The sequence below is a fragment of the Pogona vitticeps genome, chromosome 15, assembly GCF_051106095.1.
Source record: "Pogona vitticeps strain Pit_001003342236 chromosome 15, PviZW2.1, whole genome shotgun sequence".
NCBI classification, from domain to species: domain Eukaryota; kingdom Metazoa; phylum Chordata; class Lepidosauria; order Squamata; family Agamidae; genus Pogona; species Pogona vitticeps.
In genome coordinates this window covers 2074093-2099540 of record NC_135797.1, presented here as the reverse complement: position 1 = coordinate 2099540, position 25448 = coordinate 2074093, and the positions used below count along the sequence as shown (strand labels likewise).

Here is a 25448-nt window from a genome sequence, read left to right as displayed (position 1 = left end):
AGTATTGTGGCACACTTCATCAGACAAGGTTTGGAAATTCTCTCTCTCTCTCTCTCTCTTTTTCTCTCTCAGTTCAGGAAAAATAACTTGGCCAAGCTCTGTGGCTAAGACAGGAAACTGCAAAAAAAAAATGTGCAAAAGGGAGAGCTCAGGAAAAGATAAGGGACCAGGCCAAATAAAAAGATAATAGGAAAAAGAACAGCTCCCACCAGCCTGCGGAGACATTCCTGAGCAATAAGTAAGGTGGGGCCCCAATCATTGTCTCCAAAGAGGCATGTCTAGGTTTGTGGTTACTAAGCAAAATTGCTAAACTGAGAGAGAGAGAGAGAGAGAGAGAGAGAGAGAGAGGCTGCCTCCATGAAGAGAGAGTTGGGCGTGGGCTGGGGAGGGGAAGGCTGAGCACCTCCCCTCGTTCACCAAAAACCCATCATTCCAAGACAGACAACTAGCCAGCGCGCCAGCCCTCTGATCCACGTCAGGTCTCTCTCCTCTAGCCACAGCCATGGTAAGTTGGATGCCTCGCCCTTGGAATGGGTGCCTGAATGACACACAGGGTAGGAAATAGTTTGGGGTTTGTGGGGGGGGGGTTCCTTCTCCTCTTTCCTCTGAGCATTCGTTCGTGAAAATAGACCCATGGCCTCCCGGTTGGTGGAAACAAACCAGAGAACGGGAGCGGATTTTGGCAGGAAACCCAAGGAAGGCCTGCCAACGTTGAAATCATCTTCTCGGGAAAGAAGGGACGGAGTGTTTAAGAACTTTCAGAGGTGGAGTGGAAAGGCTGAAGGACGCAGGAGAGTTTCCTTCCTTGTTTACGCAAAGACCCCTATGCTTGAGTTGTGCAGTTTTTCTTCTGCCCTCCTCATCCCTCTTTCCTTTTGTGTCAGTGCTTCTTTAGCTAGCCTGGAAAGCCCACACTTGTTCTTCCTTGCAAATATGTCATCCCCCCCCTTGAGGTCTTTTCCAACCATGCAACGGGAACCTAAGACGTTGAATGGACTCAGCGCTGTTGCGTTACACAGTTTATACCGTGCAGAGGGAAAGGGAGGAGCGTGGAAGGGGATAGAAGATACTTAAAAGCCAAGACGCCATGGGGGCCAGCCAATGGTAGGCCTCTGCCTTGCTCCATAGCATTTGGAGAAGCGCTTTTCCTAAAGGAAAACATGGCAACCAGGCAGCCGAGGATGATATGAACTTTGCTTTGTTCAGCGTGGGAAGGATAAAACTTGGAACGTTGGCTTTAAAAAAAATCACACCTCTCTGAAACACACCTGGCCCCTTAGCTATGCTACGCTGGCTGGTGAATTTAGGTTCCCAAAGGGTGTGGCCCCATGAACCATGCTCAGGCTCATCTCGTGCGCATAGTGTGCCATTTTGCTCATACTATGCATGAGAGAACATGGGGTCACTTGATAGTCACTGCAGCCTTTCCCGGGCTAAGAAGAAGCTTCCAGGAGGCAACCGGATAACTATCTCAACGGGAGTTTACCTGGCGAAGCCCACCTTGGCTATAGGGAACACAGTGGAGGGGAAATGGAGTATCTGTTGAATTTCTTCCTGCCACACTGTTGATCAAAGCATTTGCCTGAGGAGGATAAAAGCTCCAGGCAGAGCTATAATAGACAGATATCCAACAGGTAGGTGGCCTGTTGCCACACTGCCCTCTTGTGAAAGGTTTTGCCTGCTGAATTTTCCCCCAAGACAGTTAACCAGCCGTAGGCTGACATTCTAAGCACACACCCACATATTCAAAGTGTGCATCGACTTTGATATGGTGCGGGTTGCCAATGTTTTAATTGGCTTTTGCTCCTGCGCCTTTAAGCCCGCAACCTGATCTTTGGCGCCAGCTAGGGTGACTGTTATTTTGCACTGCTGCCGCTGAAGACCCACCCACGTTCGGCTACCAGAATATTAGATTTCACAAGCTCCGAAAAGGGAAAAGGAAGACGCAGCTAATGCCACTTTACGGGCATTTTTAAAAGCACAACGGACTTTCGTTATGAAAAGCTCCCGGGGGGGGGGGACTAGAAAACAGTTCGGAGTGATCTGAGTTCCTTCTTTTGAGGGTGGACTTCCTCCCTGCACATATTTCCACCATGGTGTAACTCCTTCTCTGTCTGTTCTTGCCTGTGCCTCTCCCTGGAGGGTTGCCAACTGCTCAAACCGGCCGGATTCCTCTGTTTTTTATTTCTGAACCGTCCGAAACCTCTCAACTGAAGCAGCTTCTTCGGGCAAGGAAAAGTGTGGCATTCTGAATCTCAGCCTCCAGATAATAGGACAGTTGCTTCACTGTCTCTGGGCATGTACAAAATTTATGTTCCTCTTGTCACTCAGCCAGAAGCTTAAAAATCTATCCAGAACTTGGATAATGGCAGCAAGGGGTGTAGACTTTCACAGGCTTGTACCAGATATGTTCCCTTTATTTCAAAATAGCTCCTAGGCGTCTTAAAGGGATAAAACAGCTGCAAGACCAATGGAATTTGGTCAAAGGGGAAGTTCAACTCTTTCTCAACCCTACTATTTCCCCTTGCTTTTCTCCCTCCCACCCCGCCGCGGCTGTTATCTCTGTCACAGAAATGTCAATATTTCTTTATTTTGTTCCTGCAAGGGGGCATGAAGAATGGAAAACTTTTTCCCTTCACTGGGAAAGTTTTTTCAGTTGTTGCGTTTTTCACTCTCTTTTTTTCAAAAATAAAAGTTTGCAGAAGTGGGACTTTTCTTTTAGGTACAAAAGGGGGGAGGGAAATGGGGTTTTTGCACAAGGAACACCTTTTTTGTACAGCAAAATCTGCTAGCTGTTCTTTCTTCTTGACTCCGGTCCTCTCTGGAAGCAAAATATTATGGAATCGCCCTGAAAATGCTTACCTTCCCCAGTCACAGAGGGCATTCAAGGGTGCAAAGGATGGTGGAGCTCCTTTAAGCCAGCACAGTCTACCCTGTTTGCATCTTGCCTTACTCTGAGCTGTTTAATCTGGGTTGGCTTCTAATGCACACAGTTTCTTCCTCTGTGGGATGATCCTAGCAATCCTCTTGGCCCGGTGTCTCTGTGGCTAGCAAACTTTTGAAATGGCCTCCAAGGCGCCCCTTGTAGTCCCACCCCACCTGCCTCTGAAAGTAAAACTCAGAAACATTTATCTTGCTTCTTGTCTGCAAAGCTATCAGACTGCAGCAACTCATGTCCGATGTAATGTGTTAACGATGAGACCGTTCAGACACAAGGAGAGGTTTCCTATCCCAACCTTCTTGCTTCACAGGGGCCAGCCCGTTCACCCAACAAGAAGCCCAAAAGCCAGGACCGGAGGCAAACAACACCCTCCACCTTCTCTTTCCCAGAAACTAGGATTTAAAAAAAAAATATTGCCTCCAGGCAGTGACACATAATCCTCCAAACGAGTAGCTGTTGATGGATCTCATCCTTTCCCTGCTAAAGCCCTCTAAATCAGGAGCTGTCTCTCCGTCTTGTGGCTGTGAGTTCCACCGTTTCATTGTGTGTTGCATCAAAGAACAATCTTCCACCACTCCTGTCCCAGAACTCGGGTTGCAGAATTGGGTGGTGGAAACTCAAGAGACAAGGGAGATGCTTGTGATCATGAAAGGAGACACACCCAGAAATCCCCCTCCTCCCCCTCATGAGCTCATGCCTGTTTGCCGAGACCAAGGATCCTCTTTCACACGGTTCCTCTTGGCAAGCCCATGCCGGGAAGCTTCTGAGAATGATTCATCAGGCGGGACCTCCGCCAACCTCTCCCCTCGGGGGCCTCTTTTCCTCCCTCTGCTTGCAAAGCAGCTTTTCTCCACCAGAGGGTGCCAGGAGGTGATCGACAGTTCTCCAAAACCAGCTTGTCCTCAATCTTGTGCTTTCCAGGTTGACTACGATTCCCATCATGCCTTACTCTTTACCTTTGCTGGCTCTAGTTAAAGGGAATCTATAAAAGGATGCTCCACATATCCGTTCCACTTTTCTCATTGCCGTTGCTCTTTCAGGCCGTTAAAGGATGTGTTTTCTGATTGGTGTAGAAAACCTTCCAAATATATAAAATGTTGATTAAAAGGAGCAGGAAAAAACAATCGAGCAAGACAGTCACGATGTATAAAAGTGCCAGTATCTTTTTTAAAAAAAGATTGAGCCCTGAAGCTCCACTAGAGTCAACTTGGGCTTTCACTGGCTTCCCTATTTTGTGTGACTTCCTCGGAGCTTGTTTGGAAGAAGGCAGGTTACAGATGTACACTCAAATACACACTTTCCTGTTGTTCCATCAGCCCTTATGGGATCAAAGAGCAGGTGGTTTGCCTGATTGCAATCATCATAATCCTAGCAAGGATGACTTTTGGGGGAAAAGAGACAGAAACTAATTAAAACCTGCCCTGTTGTTGCCCCTCTCACCCTCTGCAGTCATCGAGGTTCCCCGTCGGCCCTACGGAGACAGAACGGTGCATAGAGTCGCTCCTGGCCGTTTTCCAGCGCTATGCCTCCCGTGACGGGCAAGCAAATACCCTCTCCAAGAAGGAATTCTTGACCTTCATGAACACAGAATTGGCATCGTTCACAAAGGTACGATTTTCACCGTGAAAATTAGAATAAGCCAAGAGGTCACCTGGAACTGTACAGACTCGCCCTAGGAGTCTTCACAAATCCATGTGAAGGTACTTCCCCCTTGTGGTAAGATAACAAGTTGCATCCTGAAATATCTGCCTAGATCAAGTCATACAAGTCGCGCCCTCCAGCTCAGTTAGTCTTACAAGTTAGACTTAAAGATAATACATGACCTTTGGTTTCCCTTTTAACAAATCAGTAGATTCCAGCAAAACATCCCATGGCACTTTTAACAAATTCTTTTTCTCAAACAAAATAATCATTGCATTCTTAAATTCTTAATGACTCATTAATAGTTACATTTCATTTAGCAAAACAAATACTCAACAATACACTTGGAAATTTCACCGGGACTATATTTAGTTTTTTTTTTTAATGGGAGTTTTTAGTTTAAAAAAAAATACCCTATTTTTCTGCATATAAGACTATACTTTTGTCTAAAATCTTTAGACTAAAATTGAGGGTCATCTTATACAGGGAAGTAAGCTGAGGAAAGAACAAGAACAAGTGGAGGGGAAGTAGGGATCAAAGCAATCCTGCAGCACTTTGATCCCTTTACCCCCAACCCTTGCTAAGCCCCACTTAGATTTCTTAATTTTGGATTAGAAAAGTGGGGGGGGGCGTCTTATACACTGAAAAATACAGTAATTCCATTTTCATCTCAATAAATTACACATTAATTTAGAGGTTTAATCAAATGTGCCATGAAATGGATCCTAAGACATTTATTGAACATGATACCTATTTTTAGTCAAGTGTTTTGGAAGCTGGAAAAGTTACTATTTGTGGAGGACAGCTTGTGCTGATTGAAGGAAAGAGTGGTAATCATAATGATAGGGACTCTTTCGGGCCCTGATCCTCCTGCTCCCTTGTGAGATCTGAGCAACAGGTAAAGGTATACACATGTGATTCTCTTACTTTTATCCCCACCTTTCAGAACCAGAAAGACCCAGGTGTCGTGGACCGCATGATGAAGAAACTGGACATAAACTCCGACGGTTTGCTGGACTTCGGCGAGTTCTTGAACCTGATTGGGGGCCTCGCCCAAGCTTGCCACGAACACGTGTTGAAGGCCTCCACCGGTGGCAACCCTCAAAGGCCGTGACCATGCCTCGTCTCAGACCAACATCAACACAAACATTCCCAAACGTAGCATTCACGTAAGACTACAACAAACGGCAAAGCATCTCCTGCAACCATCATCTTTGTCTTCTTTTGTATTTTTCTCAATAAAATCAACATGTTCTCAAATCAGTCTTGTCATTGTTGGGTCTCCAACCAGCCGCAATTCCTTGCAAGTTTTAATGATCCTATGAATTACCTTCAAAACGTCCTGTCTTTAACAAATCTGCTTAGATCTTGTAAGCTCAAAGCCATGGGTCTGTTGACTGAGCTAATCCATCTTACCTTTGGTTTTCCTCTTTTCCTCCTGCCTTCAACTTTGGCTGGCTTTTTTTTTTTTACTTTTGTCTTCTTGTGATGTGCTCTGAGTTTCGTAGCATCCTTTTTTTTTTTCTTCTAAAGAGAGTTGAGTTGATCGAGTTCCCATGTATTTGCCTTTCTGTTTACACCTCCTAAGGACTTTTTCTAATTTATTTTTATAGTTGTACTTTTATGTTTTTATCTTCTGATTTCTTGGCTGCAGGCTCCATTTCAACTGAAGATTGAACTAAAATGGGGGTGGAATCTTCCCATGTTATTTTTTACCTCCCAAATTATTTTTTAACTTTCCCATTCTGAATATAAATTATTTCCATTTCTTCACTGCCAAGTGACATGATTCTTCCACAGTATTTTTTTTTGTCTTCTTAAAATTCAACTGTAATTTGGCTTTTGTTCTTTCTTCTTTAACCTTCCTCAGGAGCCATTTTAAGTCATTGTTGCTTTCTACCACTAAAAAGAAACGCTTATTTCTGTTTGAAAAACCACAGTATGGCTATTTCCCTTTTGCAAGGCTGTAGCTATGGTGAGCAGAGCTGTGAAAAGTTACTTTTTAAAGAATCCCCTAGCTATCATAGTTATTTGTATACCCTCAGAGTAGTGCAAATTCACTAACTGGCAGTCCATTCATCCATGCATTCATCCAATCAATCAATCAATCAATCAATACAATGCTTAGACAATCCAACAGAATTTATTTCACTTTCTTACCATTCCTATCCTTCCATCAAAAGTTTTTTGGGAAGTTGAGTGGCAATGCCAAGCTTCACCACCAGAGGGCGCCTCAACACTATGAATTCAACACCAGCTTTAGGAGAAAAAAAACCTTTGAATCTTCTTTCCTGTCAGTACATAAATGCATTTTCAAATGTAGACTGACACAGCTTCAGACTCCAAAAAGCAATTCAAAGTTCACACTGTCATACAACCGACATAAATAGCGTTCCTGCCCGGCTGGCTTCTCGTGCTGTGATTTGGTTCCTTGTAGGAACACAACTTGTAAAGTGCAGGTCATACTATTTGAGTGTCTCTCTGTGAGTTTCCTTACGAAGCACAGGCTTGAATCTAAAATAGCTGAGCAGGGTAGTTGAGAACAGGGCATTTTGGAGATTGTTGATTCATAGGGTTGCCATAGGTCGAGGGTGATTTGACAGCCCAGAACTACAATAAATATTTGCTAAAATGTGTCCAGAAGTGGGAAGGGAGAAATCTCTGCTTGACCTGGATGGATTCCAAGCCAGCAGGAAGCAGGAAGTGATGGCTAAGCGTGATAGCCGTTAATGGGCTTTTACGACAGCTCTTCAGAGCATACTAGGAAAATGCAGATAAGAGCAGGCGCACGGTGGAGAAAGGAGACAGAAGAGAAAGACAGGATGGTGTTCCGCCTCTGCAGCTTTGATCGCTTTGCAAACAAGTGCCCGTGTGTTCCTTGCCAAGGTTCTGCACTAAAGTTTGGAAAGGTTCATTTTGGGGAACAACACATCCCAGGTTCCCCCAGCCAGCATGGGAACTGTAGTCCAAATGGATCCATTTTTGTAGCTCAGGAAAAAAAGTTGCTTCCTTTCCCCCCAAACTCTGGATTTGATTAGAGCTGGAACTTTGGGGGTTTGTTAAAGAGGTAACCAGAGAAACAGAGACATAGGTCAGGCACAGCTCAGGATTTGAGGGGGGTCCTTAGCATGTCCCACCCCGATTTGTTCTTCGGCATTGGTAGACCGCCCACTGGTAGACTGCTGGGTCCTCCATAGTTCGGGGAAGAGGTCTGCTTATATGAACTTGCAAGGTCTATTCTCGCCACAACAGACTCCCGCTTAATGATGGGGTGGAATCCAGCAATTAGCCCCCATGTCTAGCATTCATACACATTTTTTTAAAAAAAAAAATCTGATCACGAATCACGAGAACCCATAAGTCCCCCTCTGCCACCCCCCCAAAATCAACTGGCAGGATTTCTGCTTAAAGGTTTGTTTTTCCCTGATTTCTCTGCCTCGTTTATCCTACCTCTGAAGGATCCAGCAGAACAAGCCGGGGCAGTTCAACCTGCACCAGGAAGGAGGGCTCTCTTAGAGACATTTCTCTCTATTTCCAGACAGAAATGGGATTAAGGGACAACACAGCCCTCTTCTGCAGAACAAGCACTTCTGAGGAACCACGGCAGAAGGAAAACACACCCTTGTCATCGCCAACAGAAAATGTGCAACACCCAGAAAGAGGACAATGAGGGCTACACACCGGGAGGAGATTGTTATATAGCATTCCTACTGAGAAAAAAGGTGCTTCTGGTTGACTCAGGTTCTTCCCTTGGGTTGGGCATGGGACGGGAGGAAATTTCCTTGAGCATGTACAGAACGCCCTTCCTGAAGGGCAGATAAGAGCCAAGGAAGGTACAACTGCTGGAGAACTCAATGCGAAGCCAGAGGTTGGGAGTTTGAATCACTCACTGTGCTTCCTTGACAGGGGCTGGACTGGATGATCTAGGGGGTCCCTTCCAGCTCTGTGATTCTAAGAACGGATTCGTACTGTTCTGAAAGCAAATTTTTGCACTTTCCAAATTTCAGCACCCCACGGCAAACCCCCCGTTGCTCTGCTCCACCTACAATCCTAGGGCCCAAGCCCGTTCTCTTGTATACGGCTCAGCGACACAATTATTTTTACAAAGCAACTAGAGGAGGGTTTATTTTTTCAGGCCCAGAGGAGGTCTGAACTAACCCTTGCAAATTTTGCTTTTTTCCCTCTTTTTTTACCTTTCATCTCGAATTCCAGACACGACTCACCCCAGGATGCAAAAATTGGGGCGAGGGAGGGAATACAGCTTGCGAGGGTTGCATCGCCTTCAACCTGTCTTCCCTGATGCTTCCGAGCTGGCCTAGGACAGAACTTCCACCAACCGAGCCACATGCATTGGGGGATGATGGGAGTTGTCATCCGACTAGTGATGGGAATGGTAATCTATCAGGTTTAGGAAGGCTCTATGGACCGTCCACGCCATGGGGCAGCTAATGCACAACGTTCCTACTTTGCAGACTCTGTTCCCCAAAATCCCCCAGGTAACACAAGCGGTGGCCTGAGATGCTGGGTTTTGTAGTCCCAGCATCTAGAGGCCATCAACTGGCTAGCAGGGGAATATCCCATTGCTGTACGGCAGAAAAAAATACACTTCTCCAAATACTGGCTTTTCTAAACTGAGCACTGTAAAGTTTTTGGAGTTTTAATCGGAAAAATTTTGCACTCTGGGAACCTTTTTTTAAAAAAAACAAGGGGTGAAACTTTTGTTGTCATGAAGGGAGGTCCAGAAATACTCGGCCTCACCCTCCCCTCCAGAGCCCCTCCTACCTTGAAAGATGTGTAATCATCCTCAGGATTCCTTCCATCCCAGCTGGTGAAAAGCAACCTCCTCGTTTCCCTGCCTGCCCACCCCCCCCCAAAAAAAATACAACGAGTTAGGCGTGCACACGGGAACAGCCAAGACCAATATCCTGCCTTGTGTTGCTCTTCCACAAGTGGAAGAATTTAAGTGTACATGGAAAGAGGGGGAGGAAGGGGGGTTGGGTTAGGGCAGGGCTGGGATAAGCGCTCTGGATGGAAAGAGCAACACAGAAAAGACGCTGTCGGTGGAGAAACCCTAGTCTTGCTTCCAGGAGATCCTGGGATCCTAAGGGTTTCCCCTTAGGATCTCCCACTCAACCTCCAGCCTTTGACCATTAGGTGGCCTTCGGATTTTTTAAATTTATTTTTTAGTTTTGCAACTTCGAATCCCATCATTCCGCCCTTTTGGGTGGGATTCGTGGGGGGGTGGATGTCTTAAAACCACCCAACATACATCAGGCCCTTTTTTTGGTGGGGGTCAATTTAAGAAAGATGACCGGGGGGGGAATGGATTCATTTGAAAGGTAGTGCTGGAGGAGAGCTTTGTGGGGATCCCGGACAGCCAGAGAGATAAACGAGGGGGGTCTGAACTCTCTCTGGAGGTGAAAATGATGAAACTGAGGCTGTTCTGCTTTGGGCACCTCACGAGAAGGCCGGCTTCTCTGGAAAGGTCCATCATGGTGGAGAAAGTTGGAACGCAGCAGGAAATGAGGAAGACCAAAATACGAAATGGACTGACCCTCTAAAAGAAGCCATAGTGTTGGGTTTCCAAGAGTTGGGGAGGGCTGTGGAGATCATTCATAGGGTCGCTGTCAATCAGAGGCCACTTGACGGCATTGAACAGATACAATTTGCTTGTGTTTAAACATCTCAGAGGCTCAGGAGGGAGCAAGGTGACTCCCTCAACAAGAACTGAGTGGGCCCTTCCGTCTGGGCAGATGGACCCACAAGCAGTAAGGGGTCGAAGACAGTAAACAGAAAAGCCAACGGACAGAGGCAGAAAGCCACCGTGTTTTCGGGAAGCAGGGTCTTGGTGGAAAGGAGACTTAGGGAATCCCAATGGAAGCCAGTCAATCTCCACCGGCTCTACCTCACAGGGCTGTTGTGAGCATAAAAGAGAGCCGGAGGGGAAGAAGCCAAATCCACCCCCTTGAACTCAAGGTGTGGCGCAAAGGCCTGAAACTTAGGGTTCCCAACCTGGGGTCCACAGAGGTTCTTGGACTAAAACTCCCAGAAACCTTCACCACCAGGATTTCTGGGAGATGTAGTCCAAGAATATCTGGGGACCCAAGGATCCGGGATGCCCCCCTGCCCGGTCTGTTTCGGCTGGGGGTTCTCTGCATCTGCAGGTGGGGTGGGGTTGAGCTAGGTGGGGATCGCTGGTGAGCTCCACCGACCGCCCCACGTGTCGGCTCTCCGCGGGGGCAGGACTTGCCTCCGGCAGCCTGGGCTGGAGCTTCGGCCGGGCTTCTCCGCCCCCTGCCCGGCCCAACCCTTCCCACCCCTCCCCAGGCGGGTTCGGGCCGGCGGAGGCGGGGAAGTGGCCAGTCGGCCTTGCCCGCCTCTTTGCCAGCCGTCGTTCCAGGCTCCCGCTCCTCCTCGCAAGCAAGCCTTCCTCGGTAAGTCGCTCCCTCTGTTTTACCTCGCGGCGCCTCCGCGGGAGGAGGATTTCGGTTGCCCCGGGGGCATTTTCTAGAGAAAACCGGGGGGGGGGGTGTCCCTTGGCCGCGCGTAAAAACGCTGCGCCCTGGGCGCATTTGGGTGGGTCGCCAGGAAAGTTGAAAACATCGCCTTATGCGAGAGGCACCCCCCAAACTTGGCATGATGATTAAAAAACATAGCGTTCCAGCAAGGGTTTGGAAATAAGTTCTCTCTCTCAGAAAAATAACTTGGACAAACTCTCCTGCTCGGATTGGAAACCACAATCCCCTTGCAAAAGGGGGACCACAGCCCTCTCCTTCTGCAGGCGTTCTGGGAAAAGGGAGTGGCCCTCATGGAAACCCTTCCCCGGGTCTCTTGGGAAGAAGGGGCGCGGAGAGGGGCGCCCCCCCCACCGTCCTAAATTTGTGGCACGGGTCGCCTAAGGAGGGGGTTATTTTGGCCACCTTTTGTTTGGATGCTTAGAGAGACGGTCGCTGGAGGATGGGAGAGGCAGGCTTAAAAGCTGGTGCAGAGAGGGTCTCTGCGTTAAAAGGGAAGGGTGGGTTGGCGCGGAGGAAGGGGCAGTTTGGGACTGTGGAAAGGGTGGGGAAATGTCACCAGATGAAGAAATTTGCCCCCAAGCTCAAAGAGGGACTAATAGAGACAGATCCTGCCCCACCCCATGGGGCTGATGGGCTAAGTTTAAGAGGGTTAAGTGACCTTCCCTGGAGTCCCTTGGGGGGGTCCTCCATGCTAGAAAATGCATTCCCTAAAAGAGCATCAAGATTCTTTTATTTTCCGAAAGGCGCACAAGGTTCTAGTCCTCAGGGTTCCGAAGGGGCTGCTTCTCCTGGCAATATAAGCAGCCTGTCTTCTCAAATCAGGCCGGTGGGCCCTGTAGCAAGCAACTCTCTTTCCCCGCCCTGGTTTTCAGACCGGGCATTGTGCCAGCCAAAACTGTAGGCACCGGGACTTGAACCTGGAACCTTCCGCCTGTAAGGCATGACTTTCGCTACTGTGGTGCAGCCTGCCTGTCTTTAACACCCTTGAGAAAGATGTCCCAATCTTTTTACATCAAAGAGAGCCGGTGCCAGGATCTGAGCAATGTAGGGAAGCTTGGATTTTGTTCCCCGGGCATAGTTTTATTAATTTCCCTTATTCCTCATCACGGTTTTATGTGTCTGCTGTTTCTCCAGCACAAAACTGTGCATGTTTGCCACAGCCCCAGAAACAATGTAATTAAAAAAGCATTTCCTGATGATTCAATAACAGTTGCAACTTAAGAGGTGAATAGTCCCTCAAGTAGGCAAAACATTTCACGTAATACATATACAGAGAGAGGGGGAGGGAATCTGCTGTGCTAAAGGCCTAGCAAACAAACTAATACTTCAAAGAATAAGTCTACATAGTAGTAAAAATACATATTATCCAAAGTTCCATCCTGTCTCAGCCGCAGAGCACCAAAACCTCCCGGTGGTCGTCAGATTTAGCAGATTTTGACAATGATGCTATTTTGAAGACTACATTGGCCAAAATCCTGCAGTCGGAGAGGTCTGGGGTCGACAGGGGAACATGGGCCAGGTTTTGCAAGACTGCTGGCTAGATGGCCTTCTGGGCAAAGTGCTTCAGAGTCGCCTGAAATGTGTTAAATATCAAGGCTGCCCCAAGGAAATGTGGACAGCTATGGCTTGGATTAACTAGTTGTTAAGTCATCCCTGTTTCTTCACCTCTAAGATAATCTTCGCTGGTTCAGGCAGGTCAAAGTCTATTCAGCCCGGGAATGGTTTGGCATAAACCATTTCTAGCAATAACCAGTAGGTTCAGGCTAGACTACCCACCCCAATGTTGACCCTCGGAGACTACCCACCGCCGGAAAGATGGGTCCGGCGTCAGAGTGAAGGGATCCATCCTCTTTGCCTCATTTTGCACCCTCCACCCCGGCACAGACAGCTCTCCAACCCCCCGGGAGCAGCCCTTGGCATGGTTCCACCATGATGAGTAATCTGTTTCTCCACCCTTGATAAAGGGAATCTTTTCCCGGACCAAACACATTTTGATGTTTGCTTTATGCTTTATGGCCTATCTATTAAAAGATAAATGATGGGGTGGGTGACGGGAGGTGAAGCACTGGGCACGGTTAGTCCTTATTAAAACATTGTTGTGAGGTGTCCGGCTGCTCCCCCCTGTCCTGAAACATCTGGCCAGCTGTACCCCCATGCTTGTTTCCCCCTCTTTTTCCGAACTTTGAGTTTCTTTGCCTTTGGAGGTTGCTTTTAAAAGAGGGAGGTGGCTGATGACTTCTTTCCTTGGGAAAATTCTGGATCTCAGTTCCGCGGCCCCTGTCCGTGGCTCTTAAGAGGTGCTGCTTGTCTGTGTTTTTGGGTATGCATGAGGCACCCTCCTCGAAATTTCTGAGGAGCTGCCTTTTGTGTTTGGGCGAAAGGGGCTCGGATGAAAGCCTTCGAAAGGGCCGGGAGACAGAGAGGGTCTCAGAAGGCAAACCCTGTTTGGCCTGGCTGGCGAGATCTGGGAAGGTCTTGTGAGTTTCGGTGGCCTGCTTAAGATGGCGTGGAGACCACATGGCTGGCAAGGAGGTGTGGGTTCTTTTTTTTCCCCTCACATGCAGGGATCTGTCATCCTGGCAGAAAAGGCCACTTCCGGGCCGTCCCTTCTGCAGCTGTGCGGAAGGGAAGGGTGGGGCTCGTCTTCATTCACCTTCCTGGAAAGGCCGCTTGTCAGACGCCAAGCAATTCAGGAGAGCCCCACGGAATGAGAGTGAGGGGCCCTGAGGCCTGCCCAGAGGCATCCTAAATCAGCCAATCTCTGGCTAGCTGTGTGTCTGGTTCTCAGAGGAATTGATTCTCTACACCTCTCTCCCCTTTTAGTGTGGCTTAGGCAAGGGGTGTAGCTTGTCTCCTACTGAAGTCCCCAGTGCAACCCTGTGAGGTAGGACAGTTGGAGAAACAGACTGACCAGCCCAAGCTCTCCCAGTGACCATTACCATTCCTTGGACTTGAACCTTAGATCTGCCCCACATTTCAACCCGGGCGCCTCCTTGCCTTTCTTCCCATGGACTACTCCCATGCTCAACCATGGGGGCGTCTCAAAGCATCACAGCTTAGAAAAAATACCTATAAGGCATTCTTCAGACAACTGTGCCCATGAAATATATGGATGAGATTATTCACAGTTAGCTTTGCAGCCTGAGGCTGGTCGGATCGGCAGTTCTGTAACCTGGGGGTGGGGTGGAGGGGCGCAGCTGGCCGACCTCTGGCGTAGAATACCAATGGAGGGGGTCACACTTGAGATGTTGTTCTGCAAACAAATGGCATTCCCCTAAAGCAAACAAAGTTTGCTGGATCTTCAAGTCACAGCAGCTCCTTTGATCAGAGTTACTCAGCCTGAATGGCATTCCATCTCTGAGTAACACTTTTTGCTGCAGGAGAAGAATAATGGCCACCATTATTACACACCCAGGACAGGCAGGAGAGTTGCCAACACCCGAGTCCATTCTTCCTCTCTCTCTCCCTCTCTCTTTCTCTGCTGCAGTAGGTAGAGGAATGACTTACAGGCCTGCAGTTCTGCACCCCTGCCAGCTGCCTGCAGATCGATATTTTATGGTCTGCCTCCAGAGTTCTGGCATCGTAAAGCTCTCACACAAACATACCCTTGCGAGGGGAGAGCCACACCCAGATCGGCTGATGCCTAGAAGATGGATCAGCCGAAGCCCTGGAGGCACACTGCACGGTGCAGCCACATCCGGATTTATAACAGGGAGAGGAGTGGTTTTTAGATGTAACGTTTTCATTCCTCTTTACGTATTTCTGTAATGCAGGATATGCCATGTGGTGGTCCGAGTTAGGGCAGATCTATTGAATCCGTAGGATTTACATGTTGATTTGCCACTAGGGATGGGATTTGGGGGATTTTTTGGACTACAAATCCCATTGTTCTCCATTCTGGGAGTTCTGTCAAAAGAACAGACACCTAAACGTGGCTCGCCTGGGAGAAAGGCCTTAACTAGGCCTAGCTCTGTCTGGCTTCTGATTCTAAAACTCCCAGCTAGCACCAGGGCAGGAACAGGAAGTTCGGGTGGACCTAGGCCTAGCTAGGCCTCAGAGGCCTTCTAATCTAGGCCTTTCTCCCAGGCGAGCCACATTTAGGTGTGTGGAATATGCCTGTCTGTCAGGTAGAACTCCCAGAATGGAGAATGACGGGATTTGTAATTTTAAAAATCTGAAAATTCCATCCCTACTTGCCATTCAGCAATTGATTCATTACTTTCCACACAAAAAAAAAAAATAGAATTAAAAATCCTCAAGTTTTTGAGGATTTTGTTGACGTTGTTGATGATGATTAGAAGAAGAATTAAATTCTGGGAGAGCTGGGTTTTACCACACATATCAAAGTGCCTCTGTGTGCACTTTTTTTAATTAAGGGAGCAGGTTGCTAGTCCTTAAGATGGTGAATCGAGCAACTAGGCTTAAGATGACAAGTTACCAGTCCTCAGGATGGCAAAGCACATGGATTCACATCTTCTGAAACTGGGAGGAGTGCAGATTGTCCAGTAAGATGGTGGCATAGATGGACTGGGCCTTTTTTTTCCCCCCCTGGAGCTGTGCCCGTTTCTGGTCTTTCCCCCACCAAGTAAGATTGGGGTCCCGTTTGTAAATTCTTACAGCCCAAAGCCAAGCAGCAGGAATAATTTTAATCAATGTCAACCATGCTGCCAAAAAAAAAAAAAAAAAAACAGGGATTTTGTGGCTGTAAGATTTTCATTCCCCCCTTTTGGGCACCATACCAGCGATGTTTCTGCATGGAGTCCCCTCCCGAGAGGCCCACGGTTGGCATCTGCCAGTCAAATCCAGGCCACTCCTGATTCCAAGGGGCGGGCCACATGGCTCTGGAGACAGTAGTCAAGGGGGAGGCGGAAACTGGGAAGACGGCCAGCATCGCTTAAGCCCTCTTTGAATCATCATGGCAATCAGCAGAGACAGTAATTCTCCCTTTTTTTCCCTCTTTGACACCCCAATCCGTTCAAAAGAGAAATCTTACCCTTGAAGAATGGCTCTTGGCAAAATGCCCACCCATGGGAACACCCAGGAAGGGACAGGCTGGCACCGGCAGAAAGCCTTCTGCGGTTCAAGAAAACTGCCTTCAGTTTCTAAGCATTTTCTACTTTTCCTGTTTTTCACGTTGAGCTCCCTATTTCTCAGCCCAGGGGAGGATTTGAACCCAGATCTCTGCACTGTAATGAGTTGCAAGAGTCAAATACTTTGTTAACAAGGACTTCAGGGCATGTGTAAAAAAAATGTTTCCCGGAGAGGGAAGGTAAAGCCACAGGCTTTGAACATACAACCTGGCCTGTAGCCCAAAGGGAAGGATAATGCTTTTCTCTGCTGTGAAGTTCGGACCGCTTTCCGCTGCGTTCACCCCACCCTGTCCTCCTGCCCTGAGACTTCTCCCTTGCTAAATATTCAGGCCACCCAACCATGAGTCGTTCTCTGGAAGCCAGACGCAGAGGCATCCGTGTGGGCGCAGTGATTCACAGTGGCTTGCACCACGTGGAATAACGGGCGTTGGTTATCCGTGTATTCCACCTGCACAGCTGCTGATGAGGTGTTGTGGTTCACACTAGAGGCTGGAAATCTGGGAAATTGCCTTGAGCTGACCATTAAGATGCATTAGCTGCACAAAAGACCCGCTCTTGGTGGGGACGAACGCCACTAGAACTCCTTTCTTGATACAGCTGAGCAGACGATGGGAAGCGTCCCAGTGAGGGCCACCGGATGTGACATTCCAGTTTAGCTGCTGTGGTCTTAAGGAGCTTGTGGCTAGCTCAGGGTTAAGGCTTTTAGAAGAATTGGGCCAGTAGATCTGGAGAGAATATGTTTTCGAGATGTGCCAGCCAGAAAGAGGATGAGGAAAGCTGGTGGGAGGGAGTCTCTTTGGCTTCAAGTTCAGAGAAACTCCCGCCAACTCCTCTGGGCCTTCTCCAGCTTACAGATGTTCCCTGGAAGGGCTGTGATTCCAAGTCGATGGTTGTGGATGGATGGAAGGAATGTGAAATACAGGCGAGCCAACAGACCTCTGGCTGGGGGAAAAAATAATTTAAGTACATCATCTTCTCTAGGGGGCAGAAAAGCTAGTCAGGCTCAGATTTCAGCAGGGAAGACTTTTCTAAGAGGTCAAGAAGAATTACGCTTTGTACATGCTCAGGGACATTGGGGCCATAGGGACACCAAGTCTGGAGTGGAGGAGGGGAAGATATAATAATGATAATATTTTAACTGGAAAGCTGGAAGGGACCCTATGGAACACTGAATTCAGCCCTAGTCGAGAAGTCACAGGGAGGATTCAAACTCCCAACCTCCGGCTGAATAGCCAGATACCTCAACTATAAAACTGTTCAGTAGTTCCCAAGGAGGTGTCTTGTGGCAGCCATTCGAATCTTTCCTGGGAGTTAAAAAAATTGAGATATATACTGTGCCAACGGAGAGAAGGAATACCTCTTTGTCTGATGTGGCATGGTTTGAGCGGGGTGAATGGTTTTCCAGATTCTGTGTCCAGACTACAGTCATGGCCCGTTTAGCAAGCCGGACGTGCTCCCAAGAATAGAAAGCGCTAACTGAAATAGCGCTAAACCAAGTTGTTTTAACAAACTGGTGTGGAGCAGGTAGACCTGGCCCCAGGTCTCCCAAAGGCCCCGCTTGCCTCCTTTAGGTAGGCTGGGACCCTACTGAGCCCCCATAAATGGCTGCCTGAGCGTGCGCGCTGTAGCAGATCAGCGCTAAATGGGGCACCTGAATGGATTTCCCAGCCTCAAGATTTTAAGGCCAAATCTCAACGGAATCATCGGGATGTACGCTTACCCAAGTCCCTGTCATTCAAGACATTATCTTGAGCCAACCATTAAGACCCATTAGCCATCCAAAAGACCTGCTTTTGGTGGGGATGAACGCTGCTAGAACACATGTCAATTTCGGTGCATCTTTGGATTCAGGATTTCGCCCTTAATGTCTCGGAATGCCCACCCATGGGCTGGTTTTTGTGGTTTCCTTTAGCAACGGTGCTTTTTTCCCTTTCTCCATCTGTCATGCCTCTGGCAATGAAAACAAGCTGCTCTCGCTTTCTCCCCTTCTCAGGTTCAGACCCGATCCGAGAACCAGCGCAAAGATGCCGTCCCAACTAGAACACGCCATGGAAACGGTGATGTTTACCTTTCACAAGTTTGCCGGGGATAAGAACTACCTAACCAAAGAGGATCTGCGCCAGCTGATGGAGAAAGAGGTCCCCGGCTATATGGAAGTGAGTAGGGCCGCGTAGAAAATAAGGAGAAGGAGGAGGAGGGAGTGGAGTCATGCATATATCTGAGCTAGCTTCAAGGGTGGCCCCATGGCGAATGTATTGCAGTAGTCAGGTCTGACGACACTGTTCTTAATAACCCCTTTCCCCCCCCTTGTGTTTTTGTTTTCTCCAGAACCAGAAAGATCCGATGGCCATCGACAGGATCATGAAGAACCTGGAGGAATGCCGAGACGGCAAGATCAACTTCGAGGGGTACCTCTCCCTTTTTGCCGGCCTGACCAACGGCTGCAACGAGTATTACGTGAAGAAGATGAAGCCCACCGGGAAAAAGTATTGAGGGGAATACCCTCCTCCATCGCGTGCTGGCCCGGGGGGGTGGGGTGCGTGGCTGTGCCAATTTCACCCCGCAAGAATCTGCTGTATCAAAGCTCCCTTTCTCTTTCCCAAAACTAACGGTTCCCACTTACAACGTCTCCATCATGTTTCAGGCCTAACTGTGCAGCTTAGCGAGGGACGATCCAGACCCTACGATAAACCCGTCGCCCCATCAACTTTTCCCTAAAATGTGCCCCCAGATCTCTCTTCCCCCCCCCCCCCCGCTACCACCGGGCTTTACCTATGTTGTATCTTTTTGTACGGACGTGAAATAAAACATTTTCCTTCTACCAAACAGAGCCTGGTTTCGCTAGTAATAATATGTTCTTTAAAAATCCATTTCAAAAAAACAATTATTCTTTGTGCATCATCTGTGTAGGAATTTTGGATTTTCTGGACTACTGTGACTGTCAATCTCCTTTCCGGGAGTTCTGCTAGTCTCTTTCTAGTTTGTTATAATTTGCTGTAGCTTAATTGATTAGATCCTAGGGCATGTCTCTGTTCTGCCCCAGCTCATGTGCCTAACCACGCAGCCGAGATGTCCATTAGCCATGGCGCATAACGCAAACTTTATTCAAACACCAGCAGGATTTTTTCCAGGGAGATTTACACAGGCAATGTGTTCCAGCCAAATCCGCCTTTCATACATCAGATTCTTCCTGGATTCCAGCAGTAACCATCCTGCTTCCCACCCCAAACCTTTCACCAAGGAGCCCCCACACTATTTTGCCTACACACTCAAAGTTTTGAATTTCAGGCATTAGCAGGACTGTGAAAAAAGATGATGGCTCTCTCATGCTCCCTGTCTAGTCTTCATGAGGTCTAGCAGCTTGGCCTCTTGCAGTAGTTCTTAAGGAATTCCTCTTGAGTTCTACAGACAGGAACACGGTCTCCTCATTGCCCCCTTGTTCGCTCCTAGAGTGTGACAATACGACCAGAGCTGGCGAAAGTCTAATCCTGGGTCACTCATAATGTAACCAGGAGAACTCGGCCTTTTGCTGCCTGCATGCCACCAAATCCGGGAGGGTAGTTAATCTCCAGGAAAACAAACCAGTCCTGGATTATCATGGCTGGCTAAACCCTATTTAAAACATTGGCACAAGACTATAACACAGAGACAGGCAGACTCCGTTACCTCAAGCCTGAAGAATTTCATTCGGAAACTTTTGGAACAAGCAAATATGAAACTCGGGCCGTTGGAGAAAGCCTGGATGATAAAACACTGAGATAACAGGCTGTTCTGTACCCATTTTCGGGGGGGGGGAGTGTCTGGTCCCTAGTGGATGAAAATTAGTTGGTATTTGTTCTCGAAGAATACAGTGTACGAGTGCTAAACTTGTAATTTTTGAAGTAACCGCTCTGGAGCCAAGTATATTTTTTTAAAAACAGATGAAAGGGGGAAAATTAGTATTTAGTGCTTAGATAAATCCATCCATGTCTAAAACGGGAGGAAACGATCTCCAAATGTGCATGTTTACTGCTTAAAGGTATCCATTCATGGATGGTGTGGGAAGAAAAGAGCCTTAAACTTATTTGTAGAAGCCCCTAGAGCTGGTTTGTACATGCAAAGAGTCTGCTTGCAAGTATCACAGAAAAGTTATGGGTGCACAGGTTTCCTTTTGACAAAAAGAGGGAGAAACCAGAGGTCACCTCAGAGTAGGAGGAGGAGGAAGGAGTCAACAGGAACTCCTCCACAGGATAGATGGGTGCTCCCCAACTGTGGGTCTCCCAGAACTACAATTCCCAGAGATCCTAGCCAGTACAGCTGGTGCTAAAGGCTTCTGGGAGTTGCAGTCCAAGAACATCTGGGGACTCAAAGCTGGGAAGCACTGGTGTAAAACAAGTGTCCTGAAGAAGGCTATGATGAGGACTCCACCCTTCCTAGGGGCCACCTTCACATTCATAACTTCATAGCTACCACTGTGGAATTTGTTCCGGGTGGTAATTTCTGGCTTGTTCCACCTGATCGGAGCCTGGAAAATTCCTCTCCCTGCTCAAATATCCATATCATGGAATCCACCTGGGGTGGCTTTGTAGTCAGTCAGCCATCAAGGTGTCCATCAAGACATCTTGATCCCTTTGCATAGAATCTCTATACTGCAGAGTGACACTAGCGTCACACCGGCCGTCACTCTTCCACATCTGCATCGTGCATAATCTCTCAATATTTTTTTCCTCTTGGAAAAAGGAAGATCTGGGAGAGGGCGGAGGGCTACCAACAAAGCGTAGGGTTTGCCCATGGCAGGGCCAGAAACTCCCCCGCCAGGCAGAAAACAGGCCCTCTGTACTTGGTGCTGAACGCCATCCCCCTGCACACACTTATTCAGCATTCATTGGCATGATTCAACCCTTGTGGTTCCAGCCAAAAATATTTGACGTTGCCCAGGCGACCGGAGCCGCAAGCTGGGTGTGGCACCAGCCGGGGACAACCGTTGCTGTTTCCCCAACACATATACCCACACACGTCCGCCTCTCTTCCTCTCACACATACACACACACATAGCGTTGTTGATAAGCACATTTCAAGCAGCAGGCTGGTAACAGGGGAAGTGGGTTTTCTTTTCTGCCCAGATGTGCGCGGTCTCCCGGCAACGGCCCATAAATCAGACGAGGGAGAGCAAACATAGGACCCTTTGCAGGCAGGCCGGCACGTCTCCCGCCAGCCCTGAGCAGTGGTCGAGGCTGATGGGAGTTGTAGTCCCCCAGCAGACCCCAGACTGCTTTCCCTTGCAAGCGGATCAAATAGTTCTTCCGAAATGCAATGCTCAGCCCCATCCTGAGGTGTGCGGCTTCCTTTCTGGACAGGATCTCTGTGCTGCAAAGTTGATTCTCACGTTTATCCTAAATTCCTCTCGCTTCCACCCTTGGGAATGTTGGCATCTCCCATAAGGTCAACTTCAGTCTGTGGCGATCCTACAAACGACTGATCTCCAAAACGTCCTATCCTCTAACAGGATGCCCATTTTGATTTTATTGATTTGCATTGAATCCAAACAAGAATCAGAAGGAAGTTGGCAGTGTTGTTTATTTACAAACATCGATAAACTATCTCCTGGAAATTCTATTTTAAACCTCAAAAATCATTGTTTTGCTAACTCAGCAGCTTAGGAATCTGACAGAGGAGCTGGTGGTTGGGAGTTTGAATCCCCCACGGTGCCTCCTTAAGAGGGGCTGTACTTGATGATCTATAGGATCCCTTCCAGCTCTGCAATTCTAAGACGTTTTTGTGGTGTTTAATATATTTGAAGCTTGGTGATGATTGACGCTGTGATCTGTACATATAAATTAATGTATGCCATTTTATGCTTATCGCTGTTTTCCTGTACCTTTTCTTTGGCGTTTCATGTCTTTTGTGTGTGTGTGGTGGGGGAGATGATGGATAAGTGCCCATCCTCTCTTACAGCGAGGCCTTCAGAGTAATCTGTGGTATGCGGCAAGGAGCAAAGCTGGGCGGGAGTGAATCAGGTTGCCAGATGAACTGAAGCCAAGAAGGCATCAGAATTCCAGCCTAGGGCGGGAGATGGGTTTTTAAAAAATCCATCTACACTCTCCCATCCCATACCTTGAATGCTACACTGGAGTGATGATTCATGCTCTGGGAGGGAAGAGCTCACCCATGCGCCACAGAGAGGCATTGGCTGAGCCCTCAGTTGCCACCAAAGGACTTAAAAAGATAAGGCAGGCCCAGGTGGTTCGGACCAAAACCCTCTCCGGATCCATAGTCTGCTCACACACCAACCGATCGGAACCAGAAGCTGAATTGGACTGCATTATTCAGTTTGTAGGTGAGCGTTGGGGCAGCTAATTAAAAAAAACAGATCTAAATCTCCAAATGAAAAAACGGGACAGGAAAACACAGTTACAAGCATCAAATGGCATCTGCTAGAATGTACAGATGGCAGCATTAAAAATGATTTTGGGGATTTAAAACCATTTATGAACTACTGTATTTTGTTTGTTCATAAATGGTTTTAAATCCATTTTTGGACCAGTATTCTGGTTCTAGGTTCTGCAGACTTAGCAGGCTTTAAGACCAGCCTAGACCTGGGGAGAATTTTGGCAGACTCTGCTTCTCCCATCACATGACTATCAGAAGTGGAAAAGTTTCCTCTCCTTAAATTTACCCCTGGCTTGGTTCCAGGTGCCCAAAAATCCTAGGTTTCCTCTTTTTGTGTCTAGATTATGCCCCTTCCGGTGCAATCAGAAAAAAACTAATATGATAGAATTCATTTTTTAAAAAAAACTCAGTTTATTGAAAGCTGGCTTGTCTAGATTTCAGGCTGCACTTCCCCCTGAACTGCTAATTTTCTCCACACGGGGATTTAGCAATCCTTTGGTTCTTGTCTTAAGAGAACATTCTGTGGGGTCACTCCAGCCTGCCGTCAGAAGCCCAAGCATGATTGCAACGGCCACATGGAGAAGGAAGTCAAAAAACAACGACAGGCAGAAACTAGAATTAAACACAGGATTTTCCTCCCAAATTATTCATGGGGTCAAGTTTCATGCCACTGTGACTCAGTGTCCTCAGCCTTTCCCTCTCTCTCTTTTCTCTCTTCATCCTCATCAGCAGCCGATGACGTTTCTCCAGTCAAATGCAGAAAGAGAGAGAGAGAGAGAGGGAGATTTAGCCACCCGGCCCTAAAAGCTTCACAAATCAATAACAGAAAAGGGTTTGGCCAAGCGTGTATGCCTGGATGTCCAAACTTGCCAGCACAGGCTCCCCCTTGCGTTGGAAAGCAGAGCAAACTTATTCAGAAAATGCTGAATTGTATGGATTAACTTGCTGTAGAATGATTATAATGGGTTCCACGAAATGTCCCTATTAATCCCGAACAACCTTCAAGTTTTTATTCTTTCCCTCACAGGGGAGATCCTTCTGTTCATTTGTAGCTTTGGCTATGTTTTGTTTTATTTCTGTGATTTGCCGGCATCCTTCCCCCATTTCATTTGAATTCCATTCTAAATTTAATTTTATCTATTTAACCACAGCGATGGCCAAAATACATGCCCGGCTCAACATCTAAAGAAGTCAAAGCTGGATAGAAAAACGAGAACCATCTCAAGACAAATCAACACGTTTGTCTCTAAAAGAACAGGAAAATACCCTAACGCATGGGTGTGTGAGCGCATGCGCAGATATGAAACATGGTGCAATCAACCACCCATCTTCCTTCTTGTCATTTTTGTCCTGCAGCCACTCAGCTTCATTTTGAACCATTGATGCCACACTGCAAGAGAACTGCAACAGAAAGGTTGCAGTTAAGGGACGTAACGATACTATGCCCTCGATCAGCACACTCTCTTCCGTTGCTCCTCTGATGTCCGTTTTCCCAGGTTTATCTTCCTCACAAGAGTAGGAGATTCCTTATTCTCTCCAAAGGTGGGGGGGAGGACTCTGCACATGCTCACGAACAACTTGGCCATCACTTTCCCTGAGACACACAGCCTTGTTTTACCCTTTTGTGCGTCCAAACCTTCTCTCGGCAACATCTTACGACATCCTGCTAAGCAGCCTGGAAGATACAGACAATTTACAGCCCTCCAGAGATTGATTGCGTAGTTTTAACCTTTGGCCTTGCAGGCTAGGAATGAAGAAATGCCACTTGCAATTTTGAAGGGGAAATAGTGTACAGTACAAATCATTTCGCAAAACAGGATGGTGACAGTGACACAACGGAGGACTTTGAAACTCTTTCGATAAATAAGAACCTCTGAAATCCAAGGATGCTAAAAGAGGCTGCTGTGTCCTAGTAGATTTAATACTGAAATACAGAGAAATGTAACCGGGTCTGTTTGCAAAGAGGAAAAATATAAATATATCTGTGATCTACATGCAAGAGAGAGGGGCTTGTTAGAGGCGGAGAAATAGATCCAAATTAAGTCACGTTTAGGAGCGGAACTGTTCGAATCAATGGGACTTTAGTTAAACAGTTGTATTATTCCAGCGTTAACGTTGTAAAGTGGCTCTACTCTGATGCTATTGCTTTTGTTTACCATTTTTCAGAGTGCAATTTGTTTCTTTTCAATACTTAGATTCGTAAACTTCCTTTTATTTGCTTTCAATATTGTCTTTCAATAATGTAAGCCGCCTAGATACACTCATTGTTTTTAGCTTTAAATATTTGTCTTTTAATTATGTGAACTGCCTTAGATCCTTTTAAAGGAGAAAGTGGTGGCAAACCCATTTTGAATAAATTAATTAAATAAATATATCTGGATCCCACCCTTACAGATTTTCTCAGAGCAGGCCCTTTTCCAGGTGAAATGGCCAAAAGGTAAAATATGGGCTTTTAATTCTTTCTATATGAACATGTATAAGACACATCTCTTTTTCCTCAAATTGCACCAGAAATTAAAGCAGAGCTACAGCACTTAAATGTCGGCTGCACATGCACCGGAGCAGTTACCACTTCAAACAAGAATGGAAAGAATTTCCCTAGGGTGCACTTATGGATTTAATGGTATTTAAAATATTTTTTACCCCACCTTCTTTCTTTAAAAAGGTCCAAGGCAGCTCTCTGCACATGCACAGAGGCACTCCTGTGCCAGAATGTTGGCAAGCAATTAATATTAGACACTACCGAAGTTACTTTGGGGGGGGGGTGAACTAGCTGGGACATTCTCGGAATTGCAGTCCAAAAAAAAAGAACTTTTAATAAGCATTCTCTGGTCCAATCACAAGCAAGAACAGGCAAAGAAAGGCGGGTCCTTGGTTCCGAAGACTGGC

General features: G+C 47.2%; 2 protein-coding genes across 2 annotated transcripts; both read left to right on the top strand.

Annotated features, from left to right (window-relative positions):
* The first annotated feature begins 255 nt into the window (after positions 1-255).
* S100A11 (S100 calcium binding protein A11) lies at positions 256-5842 on the top strand. The gene is made up of 3 exons (XM_020798316.3): positions 256-505; positions 4391-4549; positions 5529-5842. Exons 1-3 carry the CDS (start codon positions 503-505, stop codon positions 5694-5696), a joined length of 330 nt encoding a protein of 109 aa, XP_020653975.1. The 5' UTR covers positions 256-502; the 3' UTR covers positions 5697-5842.
* A 5016-nt stretch (positions 5843-10858) lies between these two features.
* S100A10 (S100 calcium binding protein A10) lies at positions 10859-19016 on the top strand. Its single transcript, XM_020798317.3, has 3 exons — positions 10859-11016; positions 18184-18346; positions 18519-19016. Exons 2-3 carry the CDS (start codon positions 18215-18217, stop codon positions 18681-18683), a joined length of 297 nt encoding a protein of 98 aa, XP_020653976.1. The 5' UTR covers positions 10859-11016; positions 18184-18214; the 3' UTR covers positions 18684-19016.
* The last annotated feature ends 6432 nt before the right edge of the window (positions 19017-25448 follow it).

Coding starts and splice junctions, on each gene's coding strand:
- S100A11 (XM_020798316.3), top strand. Junction 4,550..5,528: donor AATTGGCATCGTTCACAAAG/GTACGATTTTCA, acceptor CCCACCTTTCAG/AACCAGAAAGACCCAGGTGT.
- S100A10 (XM_020798317.3), top strand. CDS start 18,215: ATGCCGTCCCAACTAGAACACGCCATGGAAACGGTGATGTTTACCTTT. Junction 18,347..18,518: donor AGGTCCCCGGCTATATGGAA/GTGAGTAGGGCC, acceptor TGTTTTCTCCAG/AACCAGAAAGATCCGATGGC.